This window comes from Pyxicephalus adspersus, chromosome 3 (genome assembly GCF_032062135.1).
Source record: "Pyxicephalus adspersus chromosome 3, UCB_Pads_2.0, whole genome shotgun sequence".
Taxonomy (NCBI): domain Eukaryota; kingdom Metazoa; phylum Chordata; class Amphibia; order Anura; family Pyxicephalidae; genus Pyxicephalus; species Pyxicephalus adspersus.
Genome location: NC_092860.1, coordinates 136,284,132 through 136,306,741, shown reverse-complemented (window position 1 = coordinate 136,306,741; position 22,610 = coordinate 136,284,132). Strand labels below are relative to the sequence as shown.

At 37.2% G+C, this 22,610-nt stretch overlaps 1 protein-coding gene across 1 annotated transcript in view; it reads left to right on the top strand.

Annotated features, from left to right (window-relative positions):
- The window catches only part of EVC2 (EvC ciliary complex subunit 2), a gene marked incomplete in the record, with an annotated part of 82,895 nt that overhangs the window by 57,508 nt on the left and 2,777 nt on the right, over positions 1-22,610 (top strand). The window contains 7 exon segments of the mRNA XM_072406454.1: positions 512-716; positions 6,510-6,626; positions 9,109-9,336; positions 11,385-11,575; positions 14,574-14,661; positions 16,339-16,535; positions 18,179-18,280. Of these exon segments, the coding sequence (XP_072262555.1) occupies positions 512-716; positions 6,510-6,626; positions 9,109-9,336; positions 11,385-11,575; positions 14,574-14,661; positions 16,339-16,535; positions 18,179-18,280 (1,128 nt within the window).

Genomic DNA, 22,610 nt, shown 5'->3' with positions numbered 1-22,610 from the left:
AATACTGTATTTTGTCTTTTTTTTAGACTGTTTCTCCATTAAAATTGCTTTTAGTCTTTAATCTAAACCTTTAGGCGCAGAAGTCAATAATTTCCCTTTTAGCTGATTAGCAGGCATATCCATCCAAGCATGCTTTGCTGATTTTCTGTTTTACTAAATCAGCTAGCAGTGTTTGATAAAGCTACTTGGTCTTTTCGGGGGCAATCACAACTTTTGCACAACCAAATATTGGAGTATTTAGAAAACTCTATGGGAAAGTTCAGAAGTTTACACAACGATGGTAGTGACAAGTTATTCTCTCTAACTGGCCAACAGGACAAAACTGCTTAATGCTAAGTGTCTATGTGCATTGTTTTCCTGCATTTGACATGTGTTTTGAATACAGGCCATCAAAATCCTATTGACTTTTATTAAGCACTGCTCTTGGCTGTCCAGATGCCATGTTTGACTTGTTTGACCTCATTGTAGCAAGACCAATGTTATTAACAAGTTGTGATTTGTGTGTAAACAGGAAGGTTCTCTTGTTACCTTTGTGTGTCTCTGAAGAAGATGTATATAGGATACAGCAGGAGTTCCTCTGTGGCTTCTCCCAGATGGACATTACTCTAGCTCTGCCCAAAATCCAGGGAAGAGTTCTGCTGCAGAAGAATCAAAGTGACTGGAGAAGTGTAGAGATACAAAAGATGGAGCACAGGGTATTGGAAACAGAACGACAGGTAAGTTATAGCTCAACTTTTCTACATTAATTTAGAGATCATATTATTTTCTGTTTTCACTTTTTTAACAATTTATTTGTATTTCTTTGCAATATTTTTATGCTTTAGAGTGCAGAAAACCATTTTGATTAGTCTCTACCCTATTGGAGTTTGCACTATAAACTCAGTGCTCGATAATATGTTGGATTTTAATAAGAATTGATTTTTTTCAAACAGTTGCATAGTCATCCATTCAGACTATCACTAATACCGTCCAATGTCTCTAACCTGGTGTATATCTTTCATTTCAAAGAAAACAGAGCATCTTTAAAACACTACAAAAGAACAAGGAAAAACATATATTTTATGTGAATATGGTTCTGTTGAATCTAAACCCAAGATCTCAGCACTGCAAAGCTTTAGTGCAAATCATCAACCTGCTGTGTTTTCCATACTTCATTATATTACATACAATAACTTAGAACTTGTTATCTATTAACATGGTGTAATGTCAAAGTTTATTATTCTTGATAACATGTCTGGAGTACTAATAGGGCTTTTCAAGTTGGGAAATGTATGTACATGGTTCTCCAAAAAACAAAGGATTGCTGGGTAAATGGCATTTATTTATGGTTGGAAGTGAAGATTTGCATATATATTTATGGGTTTATTGAAGAATTGTAATTTCTGTTTTGCAAATTGTGTGTCTTGGTATTGTGCTGATGGTTCTGCTCATTGTGTAATGGACCATCAGCTGTCATTACTGAATTACAAACAGGTAGACTAGGGAATATGTTGGTGGTGTTCCATGTTCAGGTGACACCTGCCCAGGTCCTATATATTGTTTGCAGGTTGTCTCAGCTGCTGCTAGCTTGAGCAATGACTTAAATTTCCATTATGTTTTTGTGTTTAATGACTTTCCTGCATGGACTTGCAGAATAAGGCTACGTACACACGTGCAATAGTTATCGTTGGAAACGACCGATCGTCCGATAATCGTTAACATAAAAAAGAGAACATCAACCCCGATGAACTGCCGAAGGAATGCCGCTGGGAACGATGACTGTCCCAGCAGATCTGATTGAGTGTTGATCGTTCGCTATCCATTGTGTATAGGTCATTCATTAATCGTGGATTGTTCTGTGATACTTTTTTTCCTGTACATGTCACTCCCTGCATCATTCAAACAATCGTATCTAGTGTGTGTACATTATTGGGGGATTATAAAAAAATAACCATTAATAATAGTTGATCGGTCGTTGATTGTTCGTTTTCTAATGACAATTATTGCATGTGTGTACGTAGCTTAAGGCTTAACTGCTTTGTGTCCAGGCATTATTGACGCTCATAACCAATTAGAATAGGGCACGGCCAATTATATGATTCCAAGATTAAGCACAGCACAAACTGTGAAATAGAAAAAGGACGGGGAAGTGTCACAGGAGTCTCTATGCAAAAACTAACCTTAATCTATATACCTCTTTCTGATCCTACATGGGATTTGCATTCTCTTACCTTGTGAAGCAAAAAATACTCTACATCCATATCCATATCCAAATCTAATATCCAGGCACCGTTTCCTCTGTAGCCCCTAGATCATCAATTTTCTTTGATTCCAACTGCCTAAAGCCCATATGTAGCCCCCACAGGATCAACTCAAAAAAAGTAGCTATTGCTGAATAGAAGTGTATGCAAAATTCATATGCAATGTTTTTATAATGTTACTTTAATTTTTTTTTATTTTATGTTTATTACCAGACTGTAAAATGTAAAATTTTCTTTATATTTTATTTCCAACCATAATAAATACAGAAAATATGTAAAAAAAACCTATGGTATACTCCTTTTAAGGACAACAGAGGCTTTTCCCCTGCAGAAATAGCCTGTTCATGTTTTGGCTTAGTCCATAAGGCACTTTGAGGTTTTGTAACCCTCTTAGATTTGCTTGCCATGGGTGACTACAATAAACTGAAACATTTAGCCCCCAGTTTCTAAAATATTTCACTACCTAATTACATAATCACAGAAAAATTTATCCCATATTACCATTTCTTTGGAGATTTTCCATTGTAATTCTGGTTTGTAAATAAATTATGTTGCCATTGATAGCCTTGGTAGATGAAATATGCGGCCTGGAGATCTCTTGTTAACCGACTTTGATAAACCTACTTCCTGCACTTTATCCAGGTCCCACAGGCCACAGAAAGTATGCTTTCTATTGAGATATTTGAGAACCAAGAAAATGTGATTACATAGCAATGTAATCTGAAATCCCAGCCTCCTACCTGCTGACATTTCATTTGTTTCTTATTTGCTAATTACGCTTCATCTGTTTTCCTTCTTCCTACCGCTTGCCATCTGATTGTAGAAGATCTAATCAATGGCACCTGTCTGCATTTTACAATGTGTTCTCATTCAACTCTGCTGACATCAATGCGGCTTTTGTGTCTGATTTCATTATCCATTTCTCTCTATTATCTGGCCTAGTATTGACTGGTGTCACAAGGGCTTTTGCATAGCTACTATGTATTAATTAGAAGCAGAATTGTGCTCACAGTGTAGGCTTGGTATGTATAGAACTCTCCTTTATCTCCTTTATCAGTCCATGCTGGTATTGAAGAGTGACACTGTATATTTAATCCCTGATTGGAATAAGGGATTGGTGATGCTTCGTTCACCAGCAGTGGGGCTTTGCTAAGTAGGACATGATGATGTCCTTCGTCCACCAGAGAGGAATGGGGCCTGCCCTGATAAGGAGCTCCCAGATAGTGGACTGTCCTGCTGGTTGGAGCGGGGAACCTTTGGTCTGGCTATCAGGTCTTAAGAGCGAGCCGAATCTCGCTGAGTGTCGTCCCCCTGGAGTGGCAACTAGGGGTACCCTAAAATCACTTTGGGCGTGGTGAACCCACTTTGATTTCAAAAGTACACAGGCATGTCACGTTGCTGATTTAGCACATTCGCTTTCATTCTGCATTAGCTGCGGCTAGTGCAGATGGGCAATTTTTGAGCACTTATTTTTTATGTATTTTTATTTTGTTGTCACATGTCACTGGTGTGGTCTTTGTGTGCCACTTTTGATGGAGGGTGTTATTCCCTTATGGGCTAGCCCTGAAGTCTTGGGGAGTACTTTGGCCTTATGGTCAGGTACTCTCCCTTACTGGGAGCCTCTTTTCGGGAGAGCTCCCAGCCCAGTATCTGTTGGGACTGCCTATGAAGTCCCATTGAGAAAAGGACCCCATCTGACTTCGGCCAGACGGGCTACTAGGTCCACTCCAGATTCGGCTGGGTGGCCTTAGTTCCCAGCCCTCGTCAGGAGCCTCGCTTCGGGGGGTCTGGGGAAATTGGGTGGCCCTTCCTCTTTAGAGGAGGGATCACAAATAGTACCCCAGTGCACGTTTTTTGTGTGGTGTTTTTGCACTTACACTATTTTTTCCGAGCACAGGGTTTTTGTTTAGAGGATCACATTAAGCGAGATTCGATAAAAAAAAAAAAATTGGTGATGTCCTTCGTAGAGAATTATTGGGGGCAGCTGATGTTATTGGAAGGTGATTGAAGCAAATAAATAAATACAGAAAAAGTCCATGAACCTAGCAGTAGTTTCTTAGGGGTATATGGCATTCAACAAAGTCATACTAGAGGCACGGATCAAGACTTTGTGGCACACAAGCCATCAAAATTTAAGATAAAATTCAAAAGACATCCTAGGCTCACAAGCAGAATAACAGCATCAGAATACCCTGCACAGAAGCAGTGACATTAGAAATGCAAATTGTGGGACATGACTGCTTTCCTAGTTTTCGAAGTAGGGATACAGGGGAGAATATATTCATTTGTATTTATATAGCATTGACATATTACACAGCACTTTACAGAGTCCATTGTCATATCACTGACTGTCCCTTAAAGGAGCTCACAATCTAATGCTCCTACCACAGTCCTATGTCATGAATACAGTCTAAGGTCAACGTAACTGCATGTTTTTTGGATGTGAGAGGAAACTGGAGTGCCCGGAGGAAACCCAGACAAACACAGGGGAAACTCCTGAGATAGTGTCCTGGCCAAGGTAATATTAAAAAATGAAAAATATGCATTTTTACTAAAATTCTAAGCTCACTTGCTTTGAAAAAAATATTTGTATGATGGATTAACATTTTTGTCCTTTCTAATAATATCCACTGATCGTAAAGGTACCCTTTGTCCCATTTGTTAGCTGTCATCTGTTGGGTCAATGGGCCAGCATCTGAGCTTTTTACTTTTTCAGTTCTGGCTAAGTTAAAAATCATTCCATCCTTTAAAAAGGTTATTGTGTCTATCCAGGTAGCTATTTTATGGTTCCATTCATAATATTCCTAAAGGGTTCAAGCTGTTTGTAAAAGCATTTACACAACTGTAAACCAAGATTAACACCTTTATCTAGTCCAGTTCATTTGGAAAAATGTGTGAATCCTAGTCAACCCTAGTAATTGCCAAAACCCATTCTGTGGCACTGTGGCTATCCTGGCAGTCGATTAGAATGACAAAGCTATATATCAAGCTTGTTTCCATATCTTAGCTGTTCTTTGCAAGATAGGAGATATATACAAAAAATAAAGATCACAACTTCATTTTTAATACAGTGAAGCAAAAGCATTAGCAAACAAGACAGTAAAATCCATAATTTATGTCTTGCTACTTGTTCTCTTTTTATAAATTAAATGTCAAATTATTTTATCTGTGAGTGGTGGCAAGAGAAAGAACTATCAGTCCTGGAAGAAAACAGAACTGAAGTACAGTTGTAGTTAAGATAAAGTATAAAATGTAACATCATAGCTTTAAAAGCAGGTGCAAATTACTTTTTTTTTAAAAGAAAATGTATAGCAATATTCCCCTTATACGACACCTATGGAGATTGGTTGTTTCCGGATAAATGTAGTTTCTGGTTGTTTGGGAGTTACTAATAAATTAGTACTAATAAAATAAAAGAGTATTAAAATACTAATACAGTGGTATCTTTGTAAAAGACCTTAATCCGTTCCAGATCCTTGGACTTGTACCAAACAAATTTTTCCCATAAGAAATAAAAGGAAAATGATTAATCCGTTCCCATGAAGAAAAAATCCCATTGTTATTGGCATATTATACATTGATGGGGCTGTAAAAAATTATTTAAACACTGCTTAAAACTAAAATACATAAAAGCAATTACAAAAGCAATTACATGAAATAAATGAAATTGTAACCTCACTTTACTTTACTGAGAAGAGTGGAGTGCCTACTAGGATGGTGCTGAGAAGGGAGGAGGAGGAGATGTTATGTAATTCACAGAGAGATACAGCGCGGGTTGTTCCCTGAATGGTAGCAACTGGCGTACTGACACTTGTGGGCAGTCGTGGTTTTGTCTCCAGAGAGGTAAAAAAGAGAAGCGCACGGTGTTGTCACTCATTTTGACCTTTACAAGTTCTAGCACAAAGGTTGTATACCAAGCAAGATTTTTGGTGTCCAAACAGGACATATACAAAGTTGGACTAATCCCAAAGCAGACATATACCGAGGTACCACTGTATATCAATGAAGGTACAATAGCAATGCAATACAGTTTGTTTTTTGTCTCAATGTTAATAGGAGTTGTTCTCCCCTAGCCAACTCTCCTGTGACTCTTATACAGACATTACAGGATTGTATATTGTAGTGGATGCAATGTCTTCATTTTTCGGCAATGTAATTTCAGGGCAGATGCTTTCTTCATTCAAGCAAAAATATGTTTTATTTACATAGCCTGCTTTATTCCCATGGAATAGACTCCTGTGCAATTGCTTATTATTTTTTTTTATGCAGTCATCTTCAAAGACGATGAAGCATCCTCAGGACAGAACGGCTGAGATCCTGAAGAAATCTGCAGAGGATAAAGTCTTGATTTATGAAGCACAAATTACAGATGACAAGATTAAGCAGGTAACGAAAATGAGAGACGACCAGATCAGACGGTGAAGACTTATCCAGTTACATGAATGTTTACTTTTAAATTGCACTTTCTTGCTGTATGAAAATAAGTCTCGGTTCAAGAAATAAGACCCATTTAATCATGTGCAGGAACAAGTCCTCTTGGGATCAGTTCAGTTCAGATTTAGCTGATGCTTCGTTTTGGTTTGGGCCCCTGAGAAGGTTATAAAAGAGGTCATGTATGCAAATATGAAAGCTCTGTGCCCACGGGCTAACATTATGAACATAGATGTGTGGTGTGCTGATCTTTACCAATTTTTGCACTGTTAACACATACTCAGACACTTGTTACTGGGCTCAAATCCTTCTGGCTTTGCTGCCAGCAATGATAACAATCATAAAAAGTAAAAAGGGAAGGCATCAGAGAACACTACAGCCAAGGGAAAGAAGCAAGTCATACACTGGGTAGCCAAGGATCTGAAATATGTGTTGATGTACTGAGATGTCCTGGGATGAGGTTACCTGTTCCTTATGATTTCCTATAAATAACATCAATTAAGCCAAATGCAAAACTGCTTTACAAAAAAAGAAAACTATAAATATATATTGTTTAGTGTTTTTGTATGCTTCCTATTTCCTGTTATGCAGTTTTTCACTCTCAAATACATTTGTAAATTAAAATTTTAAGTTCAACGTGTAAGGGTCTCTTTAGGGCAGGGGTCCTCAAACTACGGCCGCGGGACGAATACGGCCCGCTGAGGTTCTCCATCCGGCCCCCCGGCTGCTGAGGCTGCTTCTCCTGCTTGAGTTCTGGCTGCCTGCCATCTGCACTCCAGGGAACCCGGTCACGTGACACCACTGTTGCCGGGGTAACGCTGGAGCTGTTGGGCTGAAGCCATCAGGCAGAGAAGAGACTGAGCAGAGCAGAGACTCATTCCCTGCTCACTGCAGGACAAATGTACATGATCAATGTACATTTGTAAATAGTATGAACATACTATGCACATTGATCATGTACACATGTGCTGCAGTGTGATCCATGTATGAAGGCAGCAGTGAGTGACAGGTAGCAGACACTGACAAAGTTTGTTTAGCAGCCCTTTTTTAATTAATAAAAAGTGTGAGGCAGTGTTGGGTGTAGGGTAGGGTGTATAAAAAGAAGCAAATTAATGAATTACTTGAGATTATTCATTTGCATGGAAAATGCAAGATAAATTTGCATTTTCAATACACACAGTGAAAATTCAAATTTATCTGTGCATTTTCCATGCAAAGGAATAATCTCAAGCAATTTTAAAGCCAAAGTAAACGCCACTTTTTTTTTTTAATTATCGGCAAGTGTGCTGTGCATATAGTATTGTTCTTTCATGTTTTTTATACAATAAATACATTTTTGTGCAGTGTGCATAAGAATCTTCTCCTGTTTTTTTTCAAACTATAGTACGTCCCCCCGACAGTCTGAGGGAACGTGAACCGGCCTCCTGTTTAAAAAGTTTGAGGACCCCTCCTTTAGGGTATACGATTGCCTTAAATGATGTCTGTAAAGCATGCAAAACAAATATAATAAGGATAATTGCAGTGTTTGGGACTTGAGGACAATCAATTATGGATCTAATAGGTCAATTGAGTGCAAAATTAGCAGGAAAAGTTGGTTCTGTGCACACTAGACCTAAGACATAAATGTAGGACACTGGGTATCAAAGTTTAGTGTGCTCCCCAGTACCTTTTAGCTTGGTGCACCACCCAGAATTTTTTTCGTCCTGGCATTTTTTGGGTGGTTACTGATAAGGTGAGTCACAATACAGGGGCCATGCCCCCCGCATACAACTTCTTTCCACAAAGTTTTAAAATTTTTTTTAGGGGAATGCTGTAGGTATGATTAAATAATAAATAAATATTAATAATTAAATAATAATAATAAAGTTTGAAACACAAATCATGTAAACATAATAAATTGAATAAATTAAAACGTCTCTATATTTAAAATTACATATTATACTCATACTAATATATATATATACTGTAAAATAAATGTTCTTGAAAACAATGTACTGCTTTTACACATAAATCCAATGTATTGCATTCAATACAGTTATTTTGTATTGAATGCAATACATATGGATTTTGAAGTTCCCGCCCCGCTCCGCCGGCAACGTACACATGCACCAACGTCACCGGGAGCTCCTCGGTGACTCATCGTGTGCAGAGGCCGGCCGGGGGAAGAGAGAAGAAGACGGAGATTGTGGCGATGGACGACGCGGGATGCCGGCGGATCAGGTAAGGCTCTATTTACTAATACCTCGCATAGGATTACCTACCCCGAGTGTGACTCGGTATTACCGCTTTTAGCAACTTTTTTCTACCCTGAGTCACACTCGGGGTTACCGATAGGGAGGTTAAATGCATTTGTTTGTGGCAGGGGATTGCCCATTTTCCTAACTAATGTGTATGTTAAATCAAGTAAGTAATTCTGCCTTCTCTTCCTATTCCACAGGTGCGTGCGGAGCTTCTACTGCAGAGAGTACATCATCTAAAGGCCAGAGAGTATAAATTGGGGGAATATCTGACTGCTTTACAGTTCCAGATTGTTAACGGCAAATCAAAGACTTTTGCAGCCCACTCGGCCATTCTCCAGCTACAGTCTCTTCTTTTAGAAGAGGAGAAGAAGTCCAAGTCATACAATACATCTGAGTATGAACAGCTTCTAATAGCATTAAATCAGGTAAGAGTTGCTGGTGACAACAGACAGCTAAACTAGAAATACATTTTGCAGTTAGTAAATAAATGTGTAATACAATTAACAGTCATGTTGCAGCCAACTTTTTTTCCTCATTGTTCCAAGTTTAAATATCCAACCTTACACTGATAAGCCAAAGCTTTAAAGAAGATAGTGAACATAAGTATGTTTAATGAACGTTGCCTGTTCCTTTAAACAATCCGCTTGCTTAAAAATATTTCAAGTGCAAATATAGGTCTTCTTTAAGATGCTTAGCAATTGTGTAAAGTGTTGTAAATTATTATCAAATTAATGGTTTCCTTTCAGTAAAGGAAAAATTCAATTTTTTGCTTTATCCATTTTTTCGAATACTTACCCATATACTTGTAGCTTGCTAACATACTTCTAGAACATCATGCCTTAACCTGTGAAAAGATGTCAAACCTGCAAACCATCCTACCTTTCCAATGACCTTGGTCAATTACTGATAACTCTGATATTCTAATAAAGGAAGTTTGGCATCTAGAACCTTCAATGCACTGGAAACGCGGCATCAAGGCTTTTGCCCCGTATATCCCAATCGTAGGGTATGGTATAGGGGGCTTGCATACTTCCCAACCATTTTAAAAACTTAGCAGTTGCAGCTTATACCTATGTCCAGGATAGAAATGTCATAATTCAGTTTGCATAAAAATTGTCAAGGGCTTTATAAGAAAATAGTTAAAGTTTCTTTGTAACATCATGACTATTAAAAAAAAAACAAAAAAGATTGAGGTATTTCTTTCTTTTTACTTTCCTACCTACTACGCAAGTATGTCTAATGACCTCAGAGTGGGAACTTCTGTGGTTTGCTGATTACTTTATGTCCTTTCTTTGCTTTATAAGAATTTGACGTACTAGCCTGTAAATGAGTCAGTCCGCCTAGTCACAGGTTTTTTCAAGCTGTTATCCTTTTTGAAATCAGCGGCTAAGTCTAGAAGATGATGTCCAAGAATCAAAAGCAAAAAAATAGCTTACTCAATAATTTGTTCTGTGTAAGGAAAAGCAGGAATAATGTTGGAGTCTTATTGTGTTTTATATAAAGAACAGTTCTCATTACTCTTCAGTCTATGTCTGTAGTGAAGGTTCTGTGCAATGCTTCTAGGGTTTCTCAGCCAAGTTTCTTCTGTCTCTCTATTAGTCCAGTGTGTTTTTATCTCTCTTATTTAGAAAGGTGATTTTTAATGACTAAAAATAAATACTAAAATCTGTGCTATAAGTGATTAACATTGTGTTTACTTGCTGCCTAGGATTGCATATGCCTGTGTTCTAATATCACTGGCTAATACTATTATGGCATGGAGGTAGATTTGCTAAGTGACCTCAGGCAACTTCTAAACCCTTTCTAACCAGACGCAGTGTTTAACGAATCTCAGTGTTTTTTATAATGGGACTAACAATCTGCAGAAATCGTGACCTGCAGAAAACCTTTTCTGTTCTATGTACTGCCAGTTTACAAAGGGTTACCAGTTAATACTGTACAGTTTAAATTTTGATAAAGTCATTTGTTGACATGTGTATTTTAAAATGTTCTATGCACATAAGTTAAACAACTTTGCAGATCCTTTTATCTCACCGCAAGTCCTCCTGTCAGTCTGATTTTAAACACTAGACGGTAATTTATAATGACTTTTAATCCCACAATACTCTTGGTGCCTAGGCATTAAAAAAGAGTGGCCAAATTCAATGCACAACAATTTACACAGCACATCAAGACCTTACCATGCCTAGCAGAATCTTTAGTATATCAAGGTAAATAAACTGTTGTCCCATGAAGTCAATAAAAAGCAAATCTCTGCCTTCGCAGCAGGAGCCCCATGAAATACTTTAAAAGTAATTTCTGTTCTCAGATTGTTTAATGGAAACTTGATCACAATGATAAAAGCTGGAAGCAGTACTTATCAGTCATCATTTAGAAATAACCTCCAGATAGAAAGTCCAAGGCTGACTTCATCGTTGTCAGTATAATGTTCTCCAAGGCAGTAATTAAATATAATACATTTTCTCACATTTAGGAAATTAGAGAGACTGATAAGAGTTTGGAGACTTGGAAACAAAGAGAGACCGCAACCAGTAAATTGCAAGAGGAAGACCAGACTCGTGTAACTGTAGAGGTATCTTGTGAAGATGACAGTTTACCTGTGTCGGCAACACTGAGAAAGGCACTTAACAGACGGAAATACTTAACCAATCTTTACCGTGACAGGTTAGTAATGGCCACAGTGACAATGTAATTGTATTGTAGAAATCATTAGCATGTTTTAAAGAATTATGGGCAAGGTAACTAAATAACTAAGTAATGGCTGGTCAACCTATTTGGGGATAAGCCATTTTACCCGTTATCTATGTTTCTAATCTACAATTGATCTAACACCTACACAAAAAACGTCTTAGAACCAGTAAACCCCTGAGGAAGCCTTGTTGGGTGAAACATGTCGGGCAAAACAGACTAGAACGGTTACGTGCTAATAATGTGTTTGAAATACTAGATATAGCATGAGGATTCTAATCCTGTGATGATTGTATGTAATTATGTATGAATCTTTATATCAATACATAAATAATCTTCAAATAATTGTAACCTGAAAACCCTGTTGTTTTTCAAGTTTTTTACTGTTCAAAATTTTTATGAGTTGGCTACGGACAAAGAGCGAGAGAACCCTTTCCATATTTTGCTGCTCTTTATAGTTCTGCTTCCAATTCATTATTGATACTAAATTTTCCCTGTAAGAACTTCACTGAAATGTAATGCTACAAAATTCAAAGTAATTTTAGACAATTGTTCTGTTCCAACCTTGTGTAAACCATTTAGAAAAAGCTATTTACTGTTCTAGGAAGACTGTGACCACCTTTAATTTGATCTTTAAGACAAGTTCCATTTTTTTTATGTTATCGTAATGATAACTCTGCAGACATTCCAAAATAAAATACAAAATCTGACTCCATTACTAGAACAGGGCTACTTATTTGGGGGTGTCCATAGCCACTGGTGGTATAGCAGTTAAATGATTGGGACATTGAACTGGATCTCCAGGAAATAAAAGAGATTTTGACAAGGCTGGGTGGGATATCAAGCAGTGTCTGAGAAAGCATTGCCTATCTTGGCGATGAAGGACATAAATGTTTTAGTTCACAACTACTTATCTCTGTAAAGCAGGATTCTCTGCATTATTGAACCTGAAATCAAAGTGAAAAAAGCCGCTTGACTGACACACTGGTGGCATTCCCAGTAACCATATCTCGACTTAATGTATAGACTGAAAAATAGAAACATCTTACTAGATGTATTTAGCTTCTGTGTTTGCAATTTTGCCATTTTTATATAATTAAATATGACAACAAAATTGTCCTGATTTTATTATACCTTCTCTGTTCCTTGGTATCTTTATGTAAGGTAAAAAGCTATGGATATGGTTTCTATATAAATCCTATCGGTATCTCATATAACCTAAGGATTTTATAATTTGTCAAAAAGAAGTATTGAGAAATGTTTTTAATTTTGATGGTCTGTAATTAAGAAGTTAAGAGTCCTTGCTCTAAAATATAATAGAATGTATGTTAACCTTCAAATCCTTTCTTTTGACTCCTGCTTACAGTATGTCATTGGATTTCAGTATTGATTCACTTGAAAAAGCTAAAATAACACATCCAATGTGAAATATCGATTGGATTTTAATACAGGTTCAAATGTAAAGGTATTTTATTTTTTGGATAGCATAGAGAATGAATAAACCCATCAGTTTATGGTTTGTTTCCCATTGAAGAGAATCCACTTGGTTCATATTCTGTAGATTTCACACGTAATAAAAAATTGAAGATCTTGTTATTCTTTCTGAAACAAACAAGAAGCTGTGATGTATGGCATTCATTACAGTCATTATTTCCAACATGGTGGCTAATTTTTTTCTTGGGACCTTAGGTTGGAGTCATTCCTATGATACTGTTTACATGGAGTCTATATTTTCTAGACATGACTGTGTGGGATTTGTCCAGGTGGTCTACTTTTTTATAATAATTAAAAATGTATTGAAAGGTAATCCTTTCCCAAGGCAATGTCCGTTCTGCAATAAAATAACTCTACCTGCCTGGTTGCAGTTTTTTTAAATACACTCACCTGTCCTCGTTCCATCATGGTCACCACCATCTTCTTCTTTGTTTCGATCTTTAATCATCTTGATTGGCAAGGCCAGGATGATGTAGCTCCTACACAGGTGCATAGGAGTTCATTCAATCTTTGCACCTGCGGGGAAAATGGGATGCATTGGGTATCCTTCCTTCCTACGTCATGTTCACCTATGTAAGCTTATTGGACATGCCATTTTAAAAGACATGGTTCCTCCCATGCCTCTACTATTCAGGTAAGAATTTCTATAAGCTTTAAGAATGTGTGTACATGCGAATTTGGGCCTATTCGAACATTTGTGGAACAGGTACTGATGTTTTATGAAACTTGGCAGTCTGCATTCCAATATATTCTAAAGGTGTTTAGTTGTTTTGGGATTTTCTGTGTGGACCACTCAATTTTACTCCAACCAAATTGGTCAAACCATGTGAAAAAGGCTTTATCTACGCAAAATTCACAATGAAACTGTTTCCACAATGTGGGAAGCACACAAATAACTAAAATGTTTTTTTTTATTGTAACATAATAACTGTAATAATACTGTAATAATACTGTAACAGTAATGGTACCTATCACTGGAAACATAACTCAGTATTTTGGAGAGGTGCCCTCATTCTTTTTGTGCCTTTTAGTATATATAAATCTGTAAAATAAATACACACATAGTACATCATTTTCTGCCAACAATGTGTTTTTTGATTCGAACATGAATGAAATGGAACACAGACAATGGAACAGACAATTCCACACAAGGGATTTTGGGTGCTGTCTCCAGCTGCGGTCTTGTCCATAAAGCCTGAACACTTCTGTACAGACAAGAAATTGGTTTGAAATCCATTAGTATCACATTTTTCTCCCAACTTATGGTAAATTAAGTGCTAATGGTTCATAGGGTAGATTTTTATCTGACAAATTCTAAGCACTGCACTTATATATAAGCCTTTCAGAAGCCTTATAGAATTTTCTGTGTTCTCAAGAGAAAGGACGAATGTTCCTAATTTTACAGTGGATTGTACAGCAGGAAAGAGAGTCACTTCTCCTCATTCACATTATTATATTTATTTATTTATGCTTTCTTTAGAATGCAAGGAGAGGAAATGGAGTATGCACTGGTGGAAGATCAAGAAGAGAGATTGCAAGTGTGTGCAATGCAAAGACTCTACAACCAGGTACTATTCATTTGCTACTCAGTATGATGAAGTTGAAAGACATGGGACTGCCCAGGGCAGAGGTCGCCAACTGGTGGTCCACGAGAAAATTTTGGTGGTCTGAGGCTCTGGCGCCTCAGTCAGGAGAAGGACCCTGGTGGGGGGATGCATCGGCCAGAGTCGTGGACCATGTCCCCCGTACAGATCCCAGGCTCAGGGGCCAGAACCCCACCCACTCTCCAATCGCAGGCTCAGATCTGCGATGGGAAAGTGAATGGGGTTCTGACATCATGTTGTCACTATAGGGGAAGTTTCTTTAAGAGACTCTTCTAATAGGAGCAGAATGGGCTTTTCAAGTAAGTTGCCACAACAGTTTTTGTAGTCTGCAGGGCAATTAATTAATCTAAATGTACAGTTAAACTTTATCAGCAGGCCGGTTAAGGTATTGGCGCCCAGTTGATGAACAACTTAAACAATGATAGATTTCTGATTTAAAGTTGAAGTTTTTCATGGTTTAGTCTTTTCCCCAACTCCATGTGTAAGCCAACTTTATACCTAAAGTTCCCATAGATAGTACCTAATACAGGATTGTTGTCTGTATGGGGACTTAGGAATGTATGAAAACCTCTGGATGGGATAGATTCTCTTGCTTGGTACCCAAACATCAGTAAAGACCTAGGGGATGAATTATCACCAACAACTGATTTCCAATGTATGCATGCCCATCTTTTATAACTTTGCCACATCTTTCAGCACAGATATAGCAGATGGACATAACAAAAGTCACTGTTCTTAGTGTGTTCATATCAATCTATTCAGTTGCAGTGGATTGGAATACAATCTTTCATGCATCATTTTATGTACTCATAAGCATGTAAGCATTTCAAGCAACACCTTGTATAATTTGTAGGGGAATGTTCCGTTGTAACATAGGGATTAATTTAACTTTGTTTCATTTACGTTTTTAATATAAATACACTGGGTTAATTTTTACTGGTATTTAAGTATATGATCTTCAAACTATATGTTGATTTCTTGTTCAAATAAAATATGTTAAAAAGGCCAACAATTGCAATGAGGTGTACTTTTACATGACTGTATGTTTTGTAGTGTGGTTTAAACCAAAGAACTTTAAAGTGTGCAAACCTTTAATGTACTTTTCAGTAGGTTTGGCATCAAAGTTCATTGTATGCAATTTTTGTGCATCTCTTGTTTTGTTTACCAGGAGATCCTGCCGGTAACTGCACCTTTCTGTTGCAGACTAACAACTAGCAGCAGAATGGTTACCTTGTTGTGTACACAGCTACAATTGACTATTGGAATGTCTATATTATAGACTCGATCACTAGATCAATGTCCAATTATAGAAGCACACATAGCTGGTTGACAATGCTGCTTCTAATTGAGGCAGCAGCTTTGTGTTGTCGGTCTGCATCAAGAAGTGCTGTTACTGGCAGAATTTCTGAATGAAAAACAGATTTACAAAATGATTTGCTTGAAAACTGTGTACAGTGAGACTTTTTTTCAGAACTGTGAGAATAAAATTTTTCCCTTACTAGATTCTTACACATTTTTTAACTGATGCCTATGAAGGTTTCAACATTATTTATTTTCTTAACACTTATTATTCACTGCTTTCACCCTGACAAATAAGTGACGGTTAATTTTGTCTGACATGGTGCCATTATTTCCCTACAGGGCATCCGATTGGCAGCTTATCTGACTAAACGATCCCTGGTACCGGAGGGCATGTTGCTGCGAGTGCTCAGCCTATTGCTTCCCACGAGCTCAGAGAGTGAAATCTCTTCCCTGCTCCATTCCATGGGCCATAAATATTCAGACAGAGTTCCAGAAACTGGCAGCATTGAGGATGGAGCTGACAGCTGGAGGAAGAGGTAAGCGCCTGTCAGTTTCTGCTAGCAAAATCCAATTGCATCGTATTGTTTCGGGGGAGAAAAAAAATCTATCCTTGGGCTGATAACACAATGTCAACACTCCTCAGGATTCCTAACGAGAAACGATAATTGTCTGCTTGCTTTTTTCTCTGGACATTAACTTTGAATTAACCTTTTAACGGCGTAGGATTCACCAGGGATTGCTGGATGTTATTGAAGTGAATTCGCTGCTCTGTACTTGAGCTGTGTTCAGAAAACTATGAAAGCTGTATTATATAATGGGTTTTTAGATAGAAATTGGAAGGAAGAATAGTATTCAAAGTGTTATTTCTGTGTTGTAGGTAAAGCCCTATGCAGATGTCCAGGACGCCAAAGAATCTTTGCTGGAGACAATCTTTTGTGATCCAGTGATATATGGATGAATGAGCTCTGTACACACAGCACTTCTGTTTAATGGAAAGGGGATGACGAAAGAGCAGCACCCGCTGTGCCCACCTATAAAGGAGTGAACAGGGGTCATTCTCAATTGATCATTAATCCAGCCCCTGTGGCACTGAGGAAGCAATGTGCATATGTTAGCACAACTGTTCATCTCAGATGGAAATTATCTGACGTGTACATATATTAGGATCCTTTTGTTATATTAACTTTAAAGAGACCTTAGTACGAAACCATTCATTTTAGCTATGAATTTCCTTTTAAACTATATATGCATGTTACTTACCTGTAAAGCCTTCATTGTAAAGACATCAGAAACTCCTAACGGTGCTGCTGGGGGTGCCATATTGGATGTGATGTCAGCAGCCCCTAAGGCTTCAAGTTTTGCATTCTGTAGTATTCCCCTTTGCGCTTCCCTAATCAGCTAAATAAAAAGATAATATGTAGAGCAGGGGGGCTCCAGTGGTAACAAAGACCAGTTTAATAATGCATTTATTGGCACAGTGTACAAGGGTTTAAACCATACAGAATGAAAAAAAATAATGTTCACTGTAGTGTCAAAGACCCTGGTAAAACACTACAAATATAACTTTTTTTTTTTTAAATCAAAATACAAAAAAAAAAACTGTTTGCTTGACACTGTGGTATAGCAGAAGTTCGGTCTGATTATATTCTGCCTTTTTTCCCATGAACTTTAATCCTAAAATAAACAGTGGGTAGTTGGTATGCAAATAATAAAATACCCTGATGGGTGGGTGTCATTTCATAAAAGTGGACATTCCTAGGCAATATTTGAGACTATCCTAGGTAATGCGCACAGTGCTGTGAAATCAGAGTAAGCAGTAGAGGAGCCCCTGAACAGCTGGGCATCACCGAATCTGAAAATAGTGTTCAACTTTAAAGAATTTAGCTTAAAACCAACAAAGACTCTACAATAGCACTGTGAAGTGCAAGAATAGATCTTCATAACACCCCCATACACCCTCTATAGTGCAATCGGGTGGCTACAAATAAAGACTTTCTCAATGGAGCCTGAATCGTAGTCACTGGCATTGGGATTTGCCATGCAAATGATATACAGTACTTATGGGGAGTTAACCATATATGTTCAAATCAGGAGTTAAAAACATATCCTTAAGACATAAAACAAAAGTAAACTTTAATCCTTTTTACTTTTGTGACACATTATTTCCTGTATATTACAGAAAACATCAGGAACTCTGGGTGGCAATGGAAAGGCGGATCAGAGAAAGTCTGGCCAACCTAGATGAAGAGAAAAACACATCTCCGTCAAGAAAGAAAAAAAGGTAAGTAGCAATGCAGTGGATTGTCGTCAGCGGCTATGTGTCACAGACGGTGTTGGCGCTCTGTGTGTTGTATGGTTTTATAATGATACTGCTCCACTTTGCTGTAATAATTTGCCTGCTTTTTACAAGCTGCAGATGCCAGGTAATAGCAGGCTATTTTCCCTGTCAATGAAAAGATTTTGCCTGCAAGCAGTCTCCGTCTTTCAGACAACAACACTGGAGATCTGAAGTAAACACTGGGCATTGCAAAAATGCGTCATCAATTTCTAAAGGAAAATAGTTTTTTCTACATGACAAAAATTATTATTTTTATGTAGACTGTAAGGAGATGCTGTCATAATAAAAGTGTAGTGGTTTATGTTGTGACAGTTTTTATGCATTTTGGAATATAGGGGGGTGCTGGTAATTATGGGTGTATGAAAATATCAACATGACTGTGTATTGGATTTTAGGGATTAGTAAGACTCTGTTTCCTTACACTTGTGTATAGGGATAATATGGGGTCACCAGCAACAATTAATTATTTAGATATTGGGCATTGGGCAGCATTGACATCAAAGGGCCATCTATTACTTTCTTTAGTGCTGCAATACAGGCCACAATCTGGATTTGAATGGTGATGGAAGGCTAGCAGGAGATGAGAATTCTTTATACTATGACTATTTCCCTGAAATTAGATATAAAAAGATTGCAATGTATTGCCTTGCTTACAGTATTTACAATATTTTGCAATATGTTGAATCAAAAACTGTGCATCATGATATGTATAGTATCACCAAATTCATACCAATGCACAGCCCTAATGGGTATGCCACTGACTTAAAATCTTGTGATCCTGGAGTAAAAAGCATCACCAGCACACACAAACTGGATACTTCTTCAGTCAACATTCATCTTCTTCATTTAGCATGAAGCTGAACTTATTTTAAAATTAAAAAATCCAGATATATGTTAGCTGTTAACTAATGACATGTAAAACTAATGTTTTTTTATTTACGTCATGTTCTACGTGTTGCGCAGCATAAGCTTCTTCAGGACTGGTGAGGCCGTATCATATTTAAGATCATATCTGCCAAGTATTAAAACCAAAAGAAATAGCCACAACTACTTCTGCAAGAAGGCAAAATCAAAGGGGGAAGCAGAGCAGACAATGCCGATATCCACCATATATCCTACATCTCAGTTTGTATGGTATTTTTTAGGAGGGCCATATCAATAGGGTTATAGGTCTTCTTATATAAATTCCACAAATTAATTTTTTCAGTCATCTTCCTTATTATTATTATTATTATTAATATTACTAATATTATTAATAACCAGTATTTATATAGTGCTGACATATTACAGCGCTTTACAAAGTCCGTTGTCATATCGCTAACTCTCCCTCAAAGGGGCTCACAATCTAATGTCATAGTAATAGTCTATGGTAGTCATAGTCTAATAATCATAGTCATATGTCTTTGTTACAGTATGAAGTCAATTCTGAGGAGAAGCAAATTAACCTAACTGCATATTTGTGTGATGTGGGCAGAAATCGGTGTGCCAGGAGGAAACCCACTCAAGCACTGGGAGAACGTACAAACTCCTTGTAGATCATGCTGCCCAACAACCATATGTTTTGTAGCCATTTACTTTAGGTACAGTCACTTTTAAAATCCAGAAAGGATAACATTTATGGAGCAGTTGGAACATTCTCCATTTCTTTGTGTGAATTTTCACAAGCTTGTCCATCAATCATAAATCAGTAGAGACAGAACGGACCTATCATATACACCAAGAGAAAAGAAAATTTAAAATCTGTAAATAAAGTTCAGAAGGCAGCATTGTCACCAAGCTAGAATCAAGAACACAGGGTCACGACTTTAAACTAGCATGGGGAAGTTCAAGAAGAACAATTTGAAAGTCTTAGTTTAACAAAAGTGTCCATTTTTCCAGTTAGTTAGTAAACAGTATGATGACATGCTTGGGATAAACATGGGTACACCTTTGGGGAAAAAAAGGTGGGGGCAGACTCTATAGACCACTTGGCCTTAAGTGCCATAAGTGTTTTGCATCTGTGGTTCTCTGTGAGGTTCTGTTGGTACTATACCAGTGATTCTTTATATCAGCAGTTAATTCATCATTCCTAAACACCCATAAGTGTGGATTGTTTTCTTCTACTAGGACCATACAATTAACCTGCTAATGAATGATAATGACATCAACAGTCAGCACCCAAAACTGAAAAAAGGATGGGTAAACTTGGGTAATCCAGCAAACCTGGAATAAATCCGGGCCAGGGTTGAATATATTTGCCAACTAATAGCAAGTAATTTTCAGAAAATCCATACCAGGTTTGCTGGATCAACCAAGTCATGATAGTCTGTGGTCCCCAGTATTGGAGAGCTTTAATAAATCAGGCCCTGTGTATATATGAAGTCCCTTTACTCCATGGGAAACAATGTATATTTCAATTTTGATGGAAAAATAAAAAATTAAATAGTTGGGCTGCCATTGTTTGCCGACTGCCGGTCTCTGGTTCAGTCTCTCTGAGTCAGTAATCCATGACAGGTTGTCTTTAATTTAAATGTAATAGTATTGATTTATATACTTGGATTTTCTATGGTTATCAGTAAAGCCTTTTCAAAAATGCATCAGGCATCATAGTGTGCATAGACCCCTAAGTTTTCTATATAAAAATGGTGCTAGTTCTTGATTTTCACAGTCTTCCATAGCATCATTTGCATTTTGCTCTAGTTCATTCTTGTCAGGTTTACTGCAGAATTCCCTATTAAAAGATTTATTAAGTTCCCAGCTCAGCCAAATGCACTTGTAATAAAATACTTTGTCTGGCTGCTATTAACTGCACGCCATTTTTTATTTCTGTGCCAGGCTTAATTTTTCATGCCATACTGCTATATTGATGGTCTGAATAAATGGCTACCACGTTTGTGTTATGCATGGGCTTGCCTCTTAGATAATTACTGTCATTTATATTGTGAACACCTATTCTATCATACAGAGGACAGAACATACCCTAAAGTAGTTTATAAAGACATTAGAAGTTTGCCAGCAGGAATTTGATGAGCTTATAAAAGCATAACAGAGATTTATACAGGTGGCTTCCCACTTTCTTATATCTTTGTTGTTATATTTACATACATAGTCATTATAACTAACTGTCCCTAATCTATTATCCATGCTTATGTTGTGAACATTGAGGATACAATAATCCACAGTGCTTGCAGCTATGGAGGTTGATTGAGACCCTTTTTTAAAAGCCACAAATGTATAAATAATTGGGTTTAATTTAAACTGTTATAAACTAATATATTTATATAACAAACATGCTTGTAGCACCTAAAGGTGTACATTTTTATGAATGTAAATTCGGCTTAATCTTGCAATCATGCAACATGTAACTGCACTAGCCTTTAGTCGTTCAGTTTTTCTTTATACCTTATTATTGAATGCTAAGAACCAGGTCTGAATTCTACAGTACAGATCATTATATATTAAAATTAAATAGTACATTGTCAAAATCTTTGTTATATTCTATATATTTCTTATCAAAAATGACTGGGAGTATTTTATTGATACAAATATATTTGATTTTTTTTTATTGTACAACCGTAATACCAGCTATCGTAATGCTGTGTCTAATATTAGATTTCCATGTCACTTAGCACTTTGCTAATGGTAAGCTCATGAATTATTCAGTAATTACTCATTACTGTCATTATTGAACACTGATCCTCATAAACTGATTTGGAAGACATCACAAATGTGTACAGTTCCCAAGTGAAGCTCCCTGATTATCCATTTGTAGTCACTGTTACCAATCTTGTAATGATTACAAATGAGCTATACACTAATAACTATTGAAAATTGCACATCATTTCTAAAGTCAGTGCAAAGAGCAGCGAGAGTGTGCAAAATCCAGAAACCTTAGCCACCAATCATAATTCCTTTTGTGGTTATAATCCTTATAATAATCCCTAGAATTTGTTTTAATGATCTGTGTATTTTAGTTGTAGCCCAGCAACTGAAAAGAGGAACAGAAACCAATCTGCAAAATAATATTATCTAGAAAGCATTGCATCTGGGGTGAATTCAGGCATTTAGCTTGTTCATATAATCCATCATTTTTATAATGTTTCCCGCCAGGGCTGCAATTCTCTGTTGCTGTTCTGCAGTCTGTTTGGGTGAGGCTGTTATGGCGTCAAAAATTGGGTAGAGCTGGGACCTTGGACCACATCCTGGATTTAAGCATGAAAATAATTTTTGCTCCAGTTTTAGACCCAAAACAAACTTGCAGATCAGGGAAATTAGAATTGCAATCCATAATATA